We start from the raw sequence: 19,778 nt of genomic DNA on the forward strand, positions 1-19,778 counted from the left end.
CATTGCAAAAACTGAAATAATGACACCGGTCAACGTAAATCAAGTTTTTTTTTGGAAAAATAACAGCTATTTAAAAATACACTTGAATTTTTAAAAATTTGTATTTTATTGTTCACCAGACAATATGTATTGATGTAGACTTGAAAAATATCACAATGACTTACAAGCTATATATTTATGATAATGTATATTCTTCTTTATTCTTGCTAATAGTCAATACAGTAAAATGAAATATGTAATTGTTTTTTATTTAATTATCTCTTTTACTGTAATAACAAGCAAGAATAAATTCAAATATAAAAGCTGCAGTCTGTCACACGTTCTTGGCCTTTTCCACCTGCTTGTTACGCAGAATGTCAATGTAACTGAGTTCACTGCGCGCCATATTGATGCAGTCGGTGAAGTGGTTGACCTCGTAGCCCTTTACCAGGTTGTTGGACGGCCTGAAGTCGGCGTTGGCGTTGTCGAAGTTGGTCTCGGACACGCCGCACATCTCGCGCGCCGCGTGGTTCAGCTTCCGGAGGCGCTGCATGGCCTCGTGCATACGCACTTCGCCGAATTCGTGTTTGCGTCGATGGAAGAGCCGTTTGAAATGTTGGTAGAGCATTTGGTCGGCCCAAAGCCAGTCTCGCAGCAGGGCCCTCGTCTGCTCGTCGAGCGGTTGTTTGTACTGTGGAAAACGCACGTTCACCGGCAGGGCCACCATCGCCTCCAGGGGCCAGCACAGCGTCTCGCTCAGCAGCACCAGCGACGCGTCCAGATCCTCGGCCACCATCACCAGGTCGAATTCTTGCTCAATATCAGCGATTTTCTGCTTCACCTTGAACAAACAAAGTTGCAAATTTTATCATAGGGCTGGGAATTTTAGACGGTTGAATATATTTTTTAAAGAGAAGCTTCCAAGTCACTTATTTTGGCGAGGATTTTTTTTTATTTGTAACATAATATAAAGGTTTACAACCTTGCATCCAGTTAACACATTTTAATGTCTTATTTGGTTTGAGGAATCCGAAAAACTCAGAACATGTGAATTATAGCAAAGTAAAAGAAATATTGCAATTATATAATTTCTTTCCAACTATTTCTTGGCCCAAAAACAATAAATTTCACTCGTTACCCCTCTCAGAACGACTATGTTGGTCCAAAATTGACTTAAAACATTTATAAGTTTCCCAAGTAGAAAAATCACATAATATTTTTCATTCCTCAAATTTTTATTTTTAAGAAAAACGAGTCATTTCGAGCTTATTAACTTAACAATGAGGGTGAAAATGCTTTCAACAAAGTTTTTAGACGGCACATTTTTAATGATGATTTTGGCGATTTCGATAAAAAAAAAACAACAATCAATTCCAAAGATTTGAAAATTTTGGACGTGCTTTTGGTCCTTTTAGACAGTTATTAGTAGGCTTAATAATTCTACCGAAGAATTTTAGCACATCTTTGCAGTTTTAGGCAGCAAAATGCGCATGCAGCTTATAATGCTATTTAAGCATGTATAAAAGAGTTTTGATAACTTGATGAAGCCATTTTTTTAATTTGGAAAGAATTAATATAATAAAAGCAAGTGTGAGAATAAACAAATAAACAATTCTTAAACTTAAATCTGAATAATGCAGTGTTTTTAAACTGTTCATAAGTGTGTGACAAAGCTTGGTCATGAGTTTTTCTTTGTCCAACTTTGAAAAAATCCTAGTTTCTTGATGGTTAAATTTAATTCAACGTTTCAATTAAGGTGTAGAATTCTGAATATGCTGCTTTCCTTTGAAATTCGCGTGTGGTGTGCAACAACTTAAACACGCCATAAATCATTTCGCCGGCCGCACGACTAGGATTTAACGGAATTCAGCATCAAGTTAAGAGTTAAGCCGCTTTACAAAATCGTTCCCGAAGTAAAAAGGGACGAGCGGCAAAAATTTCCGCCTTTTTGCACCTGCCCTCATTAATAATTCAACGGATTGCCAGCAAGAAAGAGTGCAGCCATACATCTTTCAAGAAAAGTACATCTCGTCTCGCGACGAGTCCCTAACTCACTCATTTCAAAATCAATACGCAGACAACAATAAGAGCTACGACACAAAGGACTTTTGCTTATTGAAAAAGCTGGGCTCAATCGACGAAAAGCGCAGACATATACGCTGAAAGCAGATGTTATCCGCCAGCCGTGAGTGCCCTTTGTGCTCTCCACTATAATTGGATATAATTAGGTCGATCTATTCATGCGCGAGTCTCCACATCCACAGCCACGACAGCTCTAAAGAACTCGCGGCCTGAATGGAAAAAGCGGCGCTGCAATAATAGGTACAAAAAGTTTTGTGTCCGTGGCAAGGAGTCGATTGCTTGCTTTCATGCGAAGAATTTTTAACTTAAATCCATTCGAGAGCGCGAATACTTAGTTTCCACCCCGTTCCACTGACATTAATCTAGAGTGAGAGGCACATGTTGTAAATAAACGAAAATGGCGAATAAATTTCAAGGAAATATATATTTAAATCAGGATAAGCGGATAATGCAAATGAATTTTTAATCGGAGAGGAACTATAAAAAACTATAGGGCTGCGTGTTTAAGTTTTTTATTCTTGAAACAGTATGTTTTTTATCGTTGGATTAGTTTGTTTCGTTGTATATGTAAAATTTATATCTTTCATAGGAAGGATCTTGCACGTGAACTCTTTTTGGTGAATTGTGATTGTAAGTCGCAATTTCTCTATAAATATATAGCAAAATTTGGACATTTTAAACTCAATTTCAAGGCAATTTACGTTTTGTTTGTATTTTTTTCTTGTTGATCTGGTCGAAATATTGAAGTTTAAGAGATTCAGGCGGTTGCAGAATCATAATTCCCAACGCGTTTTAATTTTATGGTTTTGATGAATTACTTGGTTGGAAAAAACACTGAATTTGAGTCAGTAAATTTGTCTCGCCACTGGAAACTGTAAATTTACACTCAAACTAATGAATTTCTCGTTGGCTCGATCCAATCACGCTTTCTCGTCAGTTTGGCGCAGAAAGAGAAGCGAAACGCTCGCAGCGCACCACAATACACACTCGCGCACTTTGATAATTTAGATTAATTTCGCTCCACTCTGCTGCTGGCTAAATTATCCAAATGTCTGCTCATTAAAATTATCTGCTCGGCACTTTCACGCCAAAAGCGGGCAATATTCAGCTGCGATTAATGCCGCAATTAGCTGTGAGTACCGTACACAACAAAACACTCGCCTTCGTTGTGCCTCTGAGATTTGTTCACAGCCAGAGGCACAAAACGACGCACATTTCAGGATTGGATCTCAAATGGATTGGTTATCACCAATTTTGATCAAAAAATATTTCATTTGAGCTATTAACCTAATTATCTAAATGAAAATTTTTTATTTTAGTGTGGTTATTGTTTTGATTTTATTTTATTTAGGAACACTTGCAAATCCCATAAAATTTGTTGCTGACTAAATTTTATGTCAAACATGCTTTGGAAATTTTCAACACATATTTCGACTTTTGTTGATTACTGCATACAGCATTATTTTATTTACTGCACGGTAAGAGCAGAATTCATAGCAGCTATATCTCTAGAAATAAAATGTAGCATTTTCTGAAACACACCTCGAGATTTTTTTTCTTAGCAAACCATGTACAAACGTATGATTGCCATTGAATTTAAGATCCATACCTATTTAAAAAAATGTCCATTTGTCCCAGATGATCATAAATATTTTTAATTATTTTTCCTAAAATCCATAGCAAAATTACCGAAAAAGTGCAGGTCAAGAGCTCAGAGGGGAACTGATTTTTTTCTAATTTTATTTTTATTCCATTACTGGACATACAAAATAATTCATTTTTAGGCCCTTAAAATATTACGATTAAATATTTTAAATTAATTCATACATCTGAGAATACAACTGATGTCTCAACGTTGATTGAACTCTATACAAAATCAAAACAAACATCAGTTAAAGGGAATTCTTGAGATTTTTTCTAATTTTGCCATTTTTTAAGTTTTTTAGACACACGTGTTTTTTCATTAAATTCATTAGGTTAATTATTGAAATTGGGATTTGTTAAAAAATCTTTTTCTTTGAGTCAACTATGATTGTAAATGTAAATTTTGTGATGAGAGTTGTGAAAAATATCACATCCAAAAGTGTGGTGCAAGAAAAATTACTTGAATCTTCAAAATGGTGCAAAAATGTAATAATCCTAGTGCGTGAAGCAGTTTTCCATTCTATTTCAGTAAACTGACAATCAGTGCAATTTGAGCCACATAAATTGTGTAAACTGGAAAGAAAAACGAGAAGTATAAAATCAACAAAAATCGACATAGACACTGCCCTTTGTGCGGCGAAACAACATTAATGTGAAAAATGGCCCGCCCCCAACAAACATTTACTCGGAAAACAAAACGACGGTCTGGAAAATGTTGTGTGACATGCGATGTTGCAATTAAGCGCGTGTGTATCGATTCGGGACCCACGTATGTACATACGCGCGCGGCACAAACCACGAGGGTCAACAAAGCGACACAAACGTCACTCGTCGGAGGTCTACCCATTGGGTTTTAAGAGGGCAAAATGCATTCATAATTCATTGCAACGTTTGTTTTGCTTCCTCGCTGATTTGCATACCTTAGCGACCGAGTAAGAGTCTTTTTCTGGAAGCCCAAAGTCGTGCAGCATTTGATTGTGGCCCGAGTAGCCGGCGCCAACTGTCAGAAAGTCTTGGCTCCTCGTCGTGTTTAAAGAAACGGCTCGTGCAAACCTGAAAGTTTTTACATTCTCTTAAAAAATTAAATTATTCCAGCATCATCTGCATTGCTTTCTAAACTTTGTTCTGTAAAATAAAAATAATTCTTTTTTTTGCTTGCTCTAAATTTGTAAATTCAAGTTTTTTTTAAATTTTTAACCCATTGGAAAGCACGCAGTGACAGATTTTTAGGATTTAAATTGATATACAAAATGATAAATTTAATATTTTTCTTTAATGTACGTTCAGCACCGAAATAATTAAAAACTCTGCGAATAGGGATTCAATTAAAATATAGAGAGATGTAAGTAAATATCCTACCTGTAGAGGCTCATTTTGAAGAGCTGATCCCACCTGGCGTATGTGTACAAAGACTCGAACAGGTCGACGGGATCCCTGACGATGCTGATAAAAGTGGCAGCAGGTCCCAACAAAGCCTGCACTTCTGCAAAATTCCACACTGTGTGCACGGCGAAAATGTCGTAGCCGATACCACTCCAGGGGACATCGGCAATCTAAACAACAGTTTATCCCGTGAATTAAAGAATAATACTGTGAATTGGTTTGAAAGGACTGAAATTGAAATGAGTTGATTCGACAGAAAAATAAAAATGAGAACGTTTTTTAATTTAAGGTATGTGAATTTTAGACGATCGGCTACTTTTTTCTGAGCTTCCAACTGTCGCAGGGTCATTTATGCAGCACTACACTTAAAATTGTCAGGATCCACTAAATCGATTTAAAATCTGTGCAAAAGTTAATTATTTTGAGCTCGTCACATAAATGTATCCGTTTTTTTTTTATTTTAGGTCTCATTTAATTTTCTAAAACTCGTTCCAAGTGTAAAAAAGGTCATATTTACAAACATAATAGAGACCCGAGCATAATTAAATGAGTTTAACCGTCTAAAACTGACCATTTTAATCCTAGAAATCATCTAAAATTCACAGCCCTACATATATAATTCAATTCGAGTTATATGACTCTTTTAACGCACGCTTCTTTAAGGGAAAAAATAAATTTGGGTTAGAAGTGGGGCAGAAGTGTGTTGTGTTTTGAATAAATTTACGCACAACACGGAGATAAGAGAATAATTTGGGCCGAAACGATAAATTGCGTGCTCTTTGACAGGTTGCAATGTCATTTGCATAGGGGAAGGAAGCGGCAGCACAAAAGTGGCAATTGTGAATGGGTGAGAGCGCACCTGCGTCCGATTAAACGGCACTTCCTTGCCCAGGTAGTTGTTCTTGCTCGGCAGCACGAAGTTCAAGTCGTGGGCCTCACCGTAGCGGAACAGGATGTTCTGCACCGTGCTGCTGGCGCATTTGTGCATTTTCAGGAAGCCCACTTTGGTCTGCGGAAGGCACATCGGAAGCATTCCGCCGCCGTCGCCCCCGCCGCTCATTCTGCACTCACGAATTAACGCCGCTCAAATTCGATTCCAAAGGGGCAAAATTACAACTCCAGCGCGCGTCTTTGTGCTCCGGCAAAGGGTTAAAGAGCACCAGCTTTGAGGTTTAATTGGGTAGAGGATGAGGAAACATTTTGTTTTGCAGATAAAGTTTCAGGCGCTTTGCATCACAAAGGGTTTTCGTTTCAAGTTGAATTCAAAAGAGAATAAAAAGGCAAAAAGGAACAGAGGGAACCTAAAAAAATATTCTTACTCCCAAAACTTGCTAGAATTATTCAACTTCATTTGTCATACAATTGTACTTAAATATTTATATGCAGAGAATTTTTTTAAAAAATAAACCGGTTCAATCAACAAAGAGAGCAGAATAAATTGTTATTTTCTGCCTGTATTTTCAAAATAATATTTTGAGGACGAAAGCATCTCGTAAATAAAATTATTCAATGTTTAAATTTGAAAATCAGAGTACCGTTGAAATTTTTTAGATCAACAATTTCCAATTGGACAGGATCCAGACTCTCTTTGGGTACTTCGTTAGCAAGGGTCTCGAAATTTTATGACCCTGCAAAACTCTATCTTTTGCATAATAATCTTCTCCATTTGGGCCTAATTTACAATTTTAAACCTTTTAGATCACGTCTGATTGTGTATGAAACTCTCAACCGAGTTTTGCAATAAATGTTCTGGCTCTAGCAAAAAAATTATCATTGTTTTGTAAAAGGATGTTGAAAATTTGACTCATTATAATATAAAATGTTAATTTTCTGAAAATTTCAACAATTTATAGTTTATTCTAGAACTTTTAATTCATTTTTTTAATGCAAATTTACCTGTTTCTCCACTTTTTACATTGTTTTTGTCCTTATATCCACTTTGGAAAGTTAATATTTTATCTCGCAAAGTTTAGCTGTCTTAGTTGGAAATTGGATTGTTGTTTTTGCTGTGTCTTGAGTCTGCGGTTGACTGCTCGAAAAAGCAACAGCTCCGAGCACGCACCCGTCTGATGTTCATGCGCTGCCGATGAATAATTTCTACCGCTCGAGTTTTTGCAGAGGAATTTTCGAGGAAGCAAAAAGACGGCAACGCAGAACAGCGGCGGTGATAAATATTTACGTCCATGCAAGACAGCTCTTTCGTAATTAAGACGCCCGGCCTAGCGCTCGGTGTGCGCAGAAATTTATTAAAAAATATATGCACGCTTGGCCTCGGGCACAAAATCATACAGTGCTCTCTTTGAACCTGCTTTGCATTATTCATGCTCTCGTCTCGTCAGCGAGCAAAGTTGAATTCGGAGGCCTGATTGCGGAATCAACGAGGCAACGCGCGGTCTGTTTTGTGCATAACACGCGCAATATTTAATTTGCAGTGTATGTGTTCATAATATGCAAGGAGCAATTTTCCAGCCGGCTGCACATAGGCAACCTGCGTGGCAAACGTGACCGGCAAAAAGCCTACCTGCGTAAATCAAGGGGCGTGTGTGCACTCGTTGCTTTTTTGCCGCGTTTTTTATTGCCTGCCGCACGCCCCGATTTAACTTTGCTCTTGCAAATCGGGCGGACGAGATGCATTAAAAGTTCAAAAGGGAGACGTAGGCAAATGGACTGGCTTGAATGCAAAGTAGGCCATAAAAAGCTTTCGTGACAACTGCAAATGCACTACAAGGATCTTTGGCAAACTCTTGGGAATTTAACTTTCGCGGCTAAAAACATTATTTGAGACGAAAGCAACACTAACTGGGAAACTGTGAATTTTCTCAAGATTCATTTCCTTTTGGACAAACAAAACACATATGATATCATATATGTAATAAAATCTAACAAATTCAAAGTGTAAAATGAGTTGTGGACCTGGTAATTGTGTGGATATACAGGGCGACAATTGAAAATGATTTGAATTGTTGGATGCAATGAGCAGTTGATCGAAAAACAATATCATAGACAAAAGAGGACCTTGCTACAGTGAAAATAAAATTTTCTCCAAAATTTACGGTGCTTGCGACCATATTTTCTTGGCAGATTTCGATTCCTCTCTTTGAGATCTATCCAACTGTGTGTGATACCTTTTAGGGAAATTCTTTTTGTGAAAAAAAATTGATTTCAAATAAGGAGACAGTCCTCACAATTTGAAAAGCATGCTAACTTTGCAGCTACTTTTCTCAAAAATTTACAGTGCTACTTTCGTGTTCCATTTTGCCTTCAACTGATCCAAAGGGATAAGTTCATGCATTGGCAACAAAGATTTTCCAGGATTTCGCAGTATCAATCCTCTTTAACAATAAGAACCAAAGAGTAAATTCTGGGGCATAAGAACCCGAAGTTCTGAATCCTATGGAAATATTTAATTATTAACTATCGTATGCAAAAAAAATACAAAATGATATACATAAATATTGATAAGTAAGAAAATTTTCTACGAGATTTATCTTTTAAATTTGTCGGTTGAAGGCAGGACGTCGTTTGCTCTTTTAGACCGTTTGATTTAATTATGCCTTGTGACGCACACCACTGGAGGAAAAATTTGCAAGGCAGAAAAAAATCAGACTTGACAGTCAAGAGCTAACATAAGCTCCTTTGAGACTAGAGTGTTTATAAAAAGGGGAAATCTGGATAGTGTCTCGGTCGAGAGCGCTGCTGGAGTTGGCTAAGCTTCATTTTAATTAAGGTGATCGGCAGACGAGTTGGACGGATAAAGTGCGTTAATTGGGTGTAGTTCTTTGGGACTTGCCTGGAGTGCGCCGCAACGAAGATTAAAATTAATGAGCACAGTAGCAGATAGCAGAAGAGTCTGGCTCTCTTGGCTGCGGCGATGCCCAGCACCCTGCCGACGCTGACTCCACCGCTCATTCCAGTCTGCAACAATAAATTCACCCGCTTAATTGTGCTAATCAGCCCGAGCCGCTTAATTGGATTCGTTTTACAGCCATGCCGAAACGAAACGACTCCTCGGCGCAGGAAAAGCCATAAATACGCGCGAACAAGGGGCAATGCGGATGCTGCAATATTCGCTCGCAAAACACATAAAAAAGAACTCATTTTAAAGGCGAAAAGTGCTAGTCAGGGAATTTAGTATAATGAAAAGTGAGGTTGGAGATTTGTGTTGGTTCTTGATATAAGATCATATTTTTAAAGATATGTAAATGGATAATTTTTAATGTAGGTGATTTATTATGTTTCCTTTTTGAATTTTTACTTCAGTTAAATTTCTTTTAGATAGAGATAGATTTATTCATTCAACACCAACGGTGTACAATTCAATTTGTTACAATTTTATATGAAATTTTTACTTATTTTTTTTTAGCAACAAAAATAAAAGTTTTTATTTAGATTTTTCCTTTAAGTGTAAATTTCGTGCAGTTCTGAAAGAAACAAATACGTTAACACACTATGTATGGTTAGATCTGCAAGACCTGCACACCGTTGGAACGGCCAAGTCGAGAGTTTTCAGAATATATGCAATTCAACCCTTTGGGAGCCTTCAGGGCGCTCAGGAAACGCCCTGGTGGGCTCAAAATCTTGTTCCTGGACACCCTGGTAGCTTCTAAAAAATAAAATGACCATTTTTCTTGAGCGGAGAAAAAATAACACTGCAAAAACATTCAATAGAATCAGCTCTCAAGAAAACGGTGGAAGCTTGATTGCCTTTGCTTTTGTTATCCCTCGCACACGGTGAGCTAATTTAGCGGTTCTGTTGTTGAATGGCTTCAGCGGCGCACGACCTGATCATTTTTCGTGATAGAACGTGCGGCCGGCCTCTTGTTAATCTCGAATACGAGCCAAGGAATTTCCTCGTGGCGCCTGCCGTACAAGAATCAAAGCCGAAATATAAATGTTACCCCTTGACTGGCGGCCTTTATAGGATAATGATCGACTAGACCGCTGCCGCCACTCATAATAACATATTATATTTATCGGCGCGATCACGAAGTAGCGTGACTTTGACTGCGCCCGCCCGCCACCTCACATTCTTCTCCAACTTAAAGGGCTTTACGGCGGAAAATAAAAAAGGCCATTGCTCTACCCCTTTTTTCCTCGGCTCCCCTGAAACTGGCGATAAGACTCTTGTATTAAAAAATTTAAAACTCGCAGCAGGAGAGTTTGAATATCATATTTTATTCCATGAAGGCTCAGAAAATTGTTGAGTTTTTTCCATTTAAATATTCATGATTCATGACGGATCTGAATATTTTTACACTTTCCTTATCAAAAAACTGTCGTTAGAGATAAGAGTTTGACTAAAGGGCGGACAATTGACATAAATACTGACCATGAAGTTTCCGGAAATAGTTACCACCCCTCCAATTTAAATTTAGCATCATGTGAATTAATGAGAGGCCCGAAATCTTAATAAACAGCAAAAATGCTCCACAATATATTTATCTAATCCATGTTTTTCCATCGCAATGGTTACCAAAAATTAATCAATGATACTAAGTTCTCAGTCAGAGCAAAGATTTTTAATTGTTGCGTATTTTAAGTAGTTAAACAGGACTATAATATCTCAAATTTAAAAATTTATCGATTGCGCCTAATAATCTAATAAATGAGTTATTTTCATGACCAGATATTAAGTTAAAACAAATTTCTCATCCAACTTTAAAATGATTTGTACAGCTCAGATTTTGTTTTAGTAATATTTTCATGGATAATAGAAAAAGGGAAGATAACTTATCTTCTGGAAAACCGAACATTTGTTACTGGTTTTCCGGAAAAAAACGGCCGTGGATAAATTGGATGGACAATTGTGTAAACCATGTGAGCATACCGCTTTGTCTTTTTGATCGCTTTTTTATCTTAGTTAGTTTTTCAATAGAATTGTTTCTCTTAGTTTAGAAGGTAAAACTTGTATTTAGTATTTATCGCAAATACAATTTTTAAAGATATTATTGTAGTTAAACATATCTTGGTATCTTTTTTGAAAAATATATTGATTAGAGTTGATTTTGAAGCTTGCTTGAAATTGTGCTCATTTGAAGTCCATCATTTCTATCCATAACGTATCAGAAAAAAATGTGCTCCCGTTAGCGAGATTTGCAATTATTAATTCAAAAGGACTCTTGATACTTTTATTCCGGCCGAACATTTTGCTCTGGTTCATTTGACTCGGAGAGAGAGAGCTCCACTTATCCTTTTGCAAGGCCGACCGCCCCTGTGAAGGGCTCTGCACAAAGGAGTAAAACATCGTGTACAAACCCGTGAGAGCATTTATTTCCCACTGCCGGCAGCACGTGCACGTAATCAAGATATTTCCTCTGCCCGACCGACATGCAAAAGGAGCAAAAATGTGTATTTCGAGCGGATTCACATATTTTTCGGCCGTCCTTTTCTTTCTTTTTGGCGCACCCGTGACTCTTCTTTCAAAAAGCATTTTTCTAAAAGCTGCAGGCGGGCTCAAAGCAGGTGCTTGGGCGCTCTTTGTTTGGAATTATAAAACGCCGTGCAGGCTGTTTGCACGTCCCTTGCTCTGAATGAAGCCGTTTCTCTTTCTCCCTGCTTTCTGTACTCGCCTTCTCATTCGAATTTTCTGTCCTCTTTCTCGTGTCCGTACCATTTTCTTCGCGAGAAAATGAGACTCGTGCTTGTTCAGGTGAGATTTTCGTGCAAAGTGGATTGAAGCCGCTGTTTTTTTTACGGGAAAAATTTGGCTCGTGGTATATAAAATTACTTTTTGGCTCAAAGTATTCTTTTCCACCAAGATGTGGCTTGAAGGGTCCAATTAATGCAACTATTTAATTTCCCGTATTTTCGATCTGATTTTAATCAGAGCCTATGTCCAAGAGAGTTACATAGTACTGGCAGGGGCAGAGGATTTTGATGCAATATTTTAACGAAACTATAGGCCCTATTTGACCGAAAATGCCAATAAAATCCTAAAAAAATTATTGTTCACATGGTCTAACTGTGCAACGGATTTTAGTGTTTTCACTCTGAAACTACTTCAGTACATCACGGGTCAAGCGGTATGAAGTTTTTGTAAATAATGTCACTCTTGGAGAATCAGATTTAGTTGCCACACTGTTTTTGGTCATGCCGATCTCTCCTAAATATTTTTCACCGAATCATATAAGCATCAGATTTACAAAAACTGTTAGATTCGACTCGACCTCCCCTAGATAGCTGAAGCAGACAAAGGGTCCCTAGAATGCAAGTTTAATGCTGTATAAGACCTACCAAAAGTTGGATGTAATTAGCGCAATTAGAAAATTAGCGATTTATCCGTATCTAAATATAAATATGTTTTCAACAGAAAGAAAATTGTCATTAAATTTTTCTCGACAGGAAACTTCTGAAAGTCGCATACGTAGGTCAGGAGGTGAAGAGACAACAAGTAGCAGTTTGCACAACGAGTTCATTCATTCGTTCTCGTCTGCACTGCTGCTACTGCAGACTCGTGTGTCCGCACCGCGCTGCATCCCAGCGCGATTAATAATTCACGCCGCTTGGATTTTATAACAGCGGCGGCGGGCAAGCAAACTCTATCTCTGGCTGTGCCGCTCGTTCGCTCGCTACCACCACCACCAATCTGCATCAAGTGGAATTTAATTTCATATGCATGTTCCGCTCTTTGGTATGACGAAAAACGTGCGCGCACGGACGCGATTTTATCGGCTGCGCGCGGGATAAGCACGACATGTGTTTGCTTCAAATCAACTTATCCGCTTACACACTCGCGCGTTTTGTGTACAACCGCTGCGGAATATTAAAACTTTTGCTTTCACCAACAACAAAATAATGAACTAACACTGAGTATGACATTGAAAATGGGTTTTAGTCGAGAATTTTCCTCTAAAATGTAAACGTTCAAATATTTTTTTACACCAAGAGTTGTTTTGATAAACATGATAAATTTCATGAACTGTTATTCTACCCTTTGTAATTTTTAAGGGAAAATATCACTGCCAATACCAACAAAATGCAAAACTCGATCAATATTTTCTCAACATAGAATTTCAATAACCAGAAGGCTGTATATTTTTCGGGCAAAATAAATATTAATGACGGTTTTGTAGTTCATCAATTGTAACATAGTTCACATGTAATGAGGTTGGTTTTTTTATAAAAATCTCCTTTTTTACTTTTTTTTTATTTATTACGATTAAAGTTGAAGAAAGATTTTTCCGTCTCGACCCACAAAATTCGGCCAACGCGCGGGGCAACCACGAGCAATGTTAAAGTAACACGCATTTTTTCTCGACTTCACCGCCAGAATTTGTCAGTAAGGGATGATCTTCACTACCACAAAAGGGGGTAAGTTTAATCTAATAAGATATAAATTTATTCATTAAAAATACGAAGAAAATAGTACACATGCAAATATTAAAACAGGACAACGGTTTTAAAATAGTTTTAGGCTGAAAATTAGTTTTTTTAATCAGAATTCGTGAGTAGATCCTCCATTTCATATATTCCTACTTATTTTGTTAGTGTTTTATTTTAATTTCTTTGGTATATTATATTCAGTTTCAAAAAAACTTGCATTATTTGTGATCAATTTTAACAAGAACCAAAAAGCTTAATATTATCCAATGCTTTTATAATAAATAAATTGTATCGAATTTGTCTTCTCTTATATACACATCCAATCAACCGCCTTTTATTGTGACGACAATAACTAGAAATGTCTTAATAAAAGAAAAGCTGCTTTATTTGTACTAAAAACGTATCGCCGTGGTGCAGAAGAATACAGCAGTACGTACCTGCGCGTTTCAACAACCGCAGAACGGCAAAAAAGGCCCGCAGCCGTCGGCCTGATTTCCCAGAAGAACCATTTTTTCGATTCCTGGAACCGAATAATTACATAACGATACACACGCACGCATCAGACAAAAAATCAGGAAAGAAAAGAAGCTGCTAAATGAAAAAAAGGAAGGAAACCGATGATTTAATTTGAAAAAAAAAGGTTAGATAATTGCTACTGATATCACATTTAAAGAAAGGGAAGGTTTGTTCGCAACATTATTATTAACTAGAAGCAACTAAAAGTGTTTTAAAACCAAAATTATAATCACAAAGAATATACAGGTGCCAAAAATATTTGTTAAAATCCACATAAATATTTGATTTCTTAAGAAAAAATATTAGGCTTTTCGTCGAAATGAAAGGTAATAGCCTGCTTTAGATGGTATTAAGAGTGGCTTGAAGAGCTTAGAAAGTGCGTAATTCACTTCACTTTTTATGCCTAAATGAAAACGATCGTCTTGAATTACAAGTACTATATAACAAGCTTAAATTTAAATCCATTCAAGCCTCCTACTCCTTATTTAATTGCGTAATTTGAGACTATAGCTATTGCTTATTTTAGTAATATAAAAATAAAACAAAAGAAAGAGGTTGGTCATGCTGCAAAAAACAATTGGCACGACAAGGGGCTCAGCGAATGTGAAAAATGACCATTTTTCTGCAGGTGCCGCATAAATTGTGAATGCGCACACGAGCTGGGAAAAACGAATGTGTGTATATATGCAGAGAAGAGAGTGAGCAGAGTAGAGGAAAGTGGAGCGCGAGAGTCCATGAGAGAGCGTCGAGAGAGCGAATGAATATACGCGCGTTTAAAATGGGCCCTCTCGGCGGAGCTCCGCTCGTCCGCGTTGGCACTGCATACTGCAGAGACCAGCACATTTGTATGCTCCTTGATTACCTCGGGGGTGGAAAAATCAAGCACTGCATGGTCGCAGCGCCAGCGCAAAATCTCAGCCACTCTCACGTTGAAATTTCTAATTTGAACCCTCTTCTGAATTTATGCCAATGACTCTGGCACGTGTATTTCCAACCCATTTCCTTAGCAGGAAAATTCTTTTAGAGTACTTTCAGCAGTGCACTTCTCAACAGCCATATTTTTCTCTACAAGGAAAGAAGCTAAAACTTTCCTGCAAACTTCAGTGAAATATTTTATGGAAAAACCGGAGCCTGATTGAAATTTATGTTTGATTTCACTTCTTTCCAAGTTTATCGTAAAATTATGACGACCTCATGTGCTTCTGTCTCTAAAAAATCACTGTTCCAATTTGATATCTTGCCTTGCATTTTTCTACTTATGCTATTTTACTCCAAGGAATTGATTCTACCACTCTTAAAATTAAAAATGGAATTGGAATTGTACTTTATTTGTGCATATCTTAGGTACAACGTTGTAGTATCACCTGTGTTGTTCGAATACTTGCGCAATGTTCATGTTAATAGAAGAAGTGCGAAAATGTTCTAATTCAATTGATTATGATTTGCTTTACTCGATTTTTCTCAAGATACAAATAGGTGTGACAATGAAACCGATTCTGCACCAAAGATAAAAACTCTTAAATTCGAAAATATTCATTAATATTTTTCTTCTGTACTAAAAAATAACTAAGAATGTTAACTTGGGTAAATCAAATAACAGTTATCTCTCTCGTGTTGGGCCGTTATCATTGCAGAGCCTGGGCGGTATGGGGTATGGAAGGGTTTCTGCGAGAGAGATCAAAGCCCTCTGGCACTTTTAAAACGGCGTTATATCTATTTTAAGTATTACGAGGAATTGCATTAGGCGTGCTAATTTGAAGCACGACTGAAGCTCGCACTGAAAAAAGGTCGACCGTCTTAATTTCAAAGCGCTATACTGCATTATGAAAAATGAATCCGTAAATGAGTATTTACTAATTCATTAAATTCTTTGTTGAATTTAAGTATCATCGTCAATCGAGTTTAGAAAAATTGACATCATAAATCTTTCTTTAGTGCGCAAGCCCAATTAGATTTTGACGAACAGGTTCAGAGGCTCCACAAATTTAGAAATAACAACCGGTTCTCACGGAATATCACCAGCGTGTTTGTCTTTAATTAAAAAGAGGTGAATTTCCGCTGAGCACGAAACGTGTCAAAATGATAAATTTTCCGGCATGTAAATTCGGTGGGTGTGTAGTACAATTTTGAACAGGTGCGAGCTGCGCAGGGAAATGGGCTCTGTGGAACAAAATATTCGCGTAATTCAAGACTCATGCGTGCTGTGTATGTGTGTGATAGAAGTTATTATTGCATGTGTAGACTCTCGGACACAATGAAATTACCAACAAGGGCCGCATGCACGCCAGTGTCGAGAGAAAATTCGACTTTGTGTGGGTTGAAATACGAGGGAGGTAAACACTGCACGAGACCACTTTCCTGTGCCTTTTGTCCAATAAAAAGACGCACACGGCTTGTAAAATATGCGCGAATTATGCATGTCATGTATAGGGCAAAAGGCGCGTGTTCGGTTTAAAAAGTCTAATCGGCGCAACCTCCACGAATAAAAACTCTCAGCCAATGACGTCGTATTTTTATATCAGAATATTTGTTTAAAAAAGGTTCCACTCGACAAAGGCAATTTCAGGTGATTTAATCTCATCTAAATTCCTCTAAAATCTTAGTATTTTGTTTTTAAAATTTAAATCAATTTGATGTTTTCTTGAGAGATTTAATGAGATCTGCAATTTTTTAATTTTTCTTTAAGGATCATCCTAGTTTTGGTATGTTTTTAGGGTGGTATAGGTTGAAATAGCCAAGCTAGCCAGAGAAATTTAATGCGTTTTGTTCTGGAGAGGCTTCTTGGCGTTCACGAAAATGAGGATATTTTGAGTTATTATTCTAATTATGCTAGAACATTTAACGTTTTGCCAAAAGATGCCTAATCAGATTATAAACATTTATACAAAAACAGTATATTTTAAATTCCTAAAATTTGAGATATTTTTCAACAATTTCTAATTTTTTTGAACATTTTAAAAAAACAGTTATACAATTTTTTCTTAATGTGGGAAGAAATGTTGTCTTTAAAGGGATTTAAACATAAGTAATATTTTCAGAACGTTGAAAATTCAGTTTCTTGAGATATGTAAGGGCGTAAGGTTGAAAAAAGGGTATTTTTGGTTCAGAAGAGATAATAATGACACGATCAGTTGATTTCTCCTTTTGAACATGCTGGGATCCACCCCTGAGGTAAGTAAAGATTATCAGAACAGGTAAGAAATTGAAGCCTGGTGTCAGGGTAGCCCTCGAGCGATGTTTTGATTACATTGTTTGGATTTACAAGATCTGCACACCATTGGGACTGCCAAGATTTTAGAGCTTTCAGGTTATGTTCCTTCACCACAGTTTAATACTCAGTTAACAAGTTTCCAATGGAGAGAAATGTTATTTATTCATATACAGATTTAAAAATCTGCAGATTTTCATGACAATTTAAAATCTCATTTCTTGAGAAGCTTTATTTGATCAAATCCCAAATTCGTTTTAAACTTAACATATTAAAAAATAATTTGATCCAAAGTTAAACTTAATGAAGGTATGCATCTGGGTAGATGATTAATGCTACAAACTTCCAACTCTACTTGGACTTAGCGGCACAAAGTCTAAATAATGAGCCCCCAACTGCAAAGGCTGTAGTTTTCAAACTCTAATTTGCTCTCTCGGCGTGCGCGACAAACATTTTTACGAGACTTAACAGGAAAAATGGAGCAAACCGCAGAGAAAAAAGAATTTAATATAAAAGTAATTTCCGAGTGCGCAAAGGAATAAGTTTGCCGCGTGCTTCCGAACAATTTCAACAAGGAGGAGATTTATTAAAGAAGTTGTGTGTGTGTCATGCCCCAGAGGCAAGCTGCATACAAAGAATAAAAAAGCGACGAAACGAGAAAGGAACGAATTGACGCGCGCGGACTTTAGTCACGCCGTCATAACTCAAAGTTCGCGAGACGACAGGAGAACAATTCATCACGCGCATAACATTCATGCACGCGGGATGAAAAAGAGTCTCTTGTGAAAATAATTACGAATTAGAGCAGCATTCTCAGCAGCACAACAACGGCCGCGCGCACAGCAGGAGAGAAAATATTTTCAGCCCAGTGTGACACTCTCAACCCTTACAATTTATAAACTATATATTAGGCTCTGACTTTTAGACGTTTTTCCTTGGAAATTTTTTCTATTTTTAAGATGTTTTTTGTAGTATTTAATTTTTTATGGTTATATTAAACATAACAAAAACTAACTGTGACCGGAATTTTATTGAATTCGGTCACGTGAAGACTTAATGCCCGCTCGTTGTGTAATTTTAATCGGGCTTGAAAAAACTGTTAGTCGGCATCAATAATGTTGTTGGCAGTTAATATTTCTTAAGATGATTCTATTAACTGCCAACAACATTATTGATGCCGACTAACAGTTTTTTCAAGCCCGATTAAAATTACACAACGAACGGGCATTAAGTCTTCACGTGACCGAATTCAATAAAATTCCGGTCACACTAACAAAGCCCAGGACAAGCACGTGCCGGAAAAATAAGGTATTTCTCACTCAGTATGTCAAAAATGATCTACCGATCCATTAATCACATCAAACATGGCTTATGAACGAAATTGCGTCAAAGTTGAGTAATAACTGAATAATTAAATCATTGGCCATTTTCTTCAAATTCCCGTTAACTTCTAAAATTGTCAAATCAATAGAATATCCACCAACTTCACGTCATAAATTCTGAACAATTTAAAAAAATCTAAATCCCTAAATATATGTCAAATAAAAGAGTGAAATTAAATATGAGTTAAAATTATAAGTTAAATTTTAATTATTTTATGTCATTGCAGTGAGTGCTATAATTTGGAAACGAAAAAGAAGCAAAATGTTTCATTGTGAAAGGAAGAAAACGCACCTGGCGTGTTTGAGGTGTCGGATCCGAGAGTCGGAAGGTGCATGCGGCGCTAATGACTGCCTCCACCCCACTAACTCGCCGCTAAAAGCGACTCCGAATAGAAGGCCGGCTGCTGCTGCTGCTTCTGCTGCAAGGGTGGGCCGGCGCCACGCGAGCACAACACTCTCCGCGAGTGGGGACGAGCGCGGCGAAAACGCGCGAGTTTCTTGCTTGAGCACCCAATCCACTCCGCCAATTCAAATTATTATTATTTTGTTCAATCGCAAATAGCATGAATTATTTTTGTAACAGAGAGCAAGGAAGAATAAATCTTTCACGTGTCTTTTAATTTTGTTTCAGCCAACTCGAAAGGGTAAAAGCTTCTCTAATGCTCAAGTGGGAATCCCACGTGTTGACAGACGTTGCTTTTATGTTTGCTTGGGAGACTCGCGTCTTAAACACCGGCCTTGTTATTTTTAAAGCTGATAGAGGCTTTCCCCCAGTTTCGTAGACATATGCTTCAATTTGCGAAAGGTAAAAACTCGTAAATCCAAAAGGCTGCTGTATTGATTAAAAAACTGTTTTGAATCACAGTGAAAATGTTCATCACTTCTATTTTATTCTAGTTCACAATCGTTGTTGAATACATTTCACAAAATTTTCCAAGGATGTTATATAATTATGGTAATTAGCTAAGAACACAAATAAAAAATTAAGAATGCTCTCGTCGTTCATCAAAATGAATTCAGGTAAACCTTTTGAAAAATGATTAAAATTTTCTTAAAAACGGGCCATTGAGATAATTAAAAGTACGTGTGAAAGACGTTACAAACTGATGCTTTAAAACAATCTTTAATTGCTCAGTCCTATTAAAATTCCCAAATTAAAAAAATGTTATTTCCAGTAGAATGCCAGTAAATTTAACTAAATTCCCAAAATAGAAATAAAACGTGGGCACAAGTAGCGAAAGCCTGTTGCTTTAGTACGAATG

The 19,778-nt window shown here is 37.1% G+C and overlaps 1 protein-coding gene across 2 annotated transcripts; it reads right to left on the reverse strand.

Annotated features, from left to right (window-relative positions):
• Positions 1-87: 87 nt before the first annotated feature.
• Positions 88-18,943, reverse strand: LOC135946313 (galactosylceramide sulfotransferase-like). Of its 2 annotated transcripts, XM_065494498.1 has the most exons (7): positions 18,809-18,938; positions 13,848-13,930; positions 8,879-9,003; positions 5,948-6,149; positions 5,065-5,258; positions 4,626-4,758; positions 88-820 (listed from the first exon to the last, which is right to left on the reverse strand). In XM_065494498.1, exons 3-7 carry the CDS (start codon positions 8,995-8,997, stop codon positions 314-316), a joined length of 1,155 nt encoding a protein of 384 aa, XP_065350570.1. In that variant the 5' UTR covers positions 8,998-9,003; positions 13,848-13,930; positions 18,809-18,938; the 3' UTR covers positions 88-313. The 2 variants fall into 2 exon arrangements, with proteins under 2 accessions (XP_065350570.1, XP_065350571.1); XM_065494499.1 differs by lacking the exon at positions 13,848-13,930 and having other exon boundaries at positions 18,809-18,943.
• Between the last annotated feature and the right edge of the window lie 835 nt (positions 18,944-19,778).

The sequence above is a fragment of the Cloeon dipterum genome, chromosome X, assembly GCF_949628265.1.
Source record: "Cloeon dipterum chromosome X, ieCloDipt1.1, whole genome shotgun sequence".
Classification (NCBI taxonomy): domain Eukaryota; kingdom Metazoa; phylum Arthropoda; class Insecta; order Ephemeroptera; family Baetidae; genus Cloeon; species Cloeon dipterum.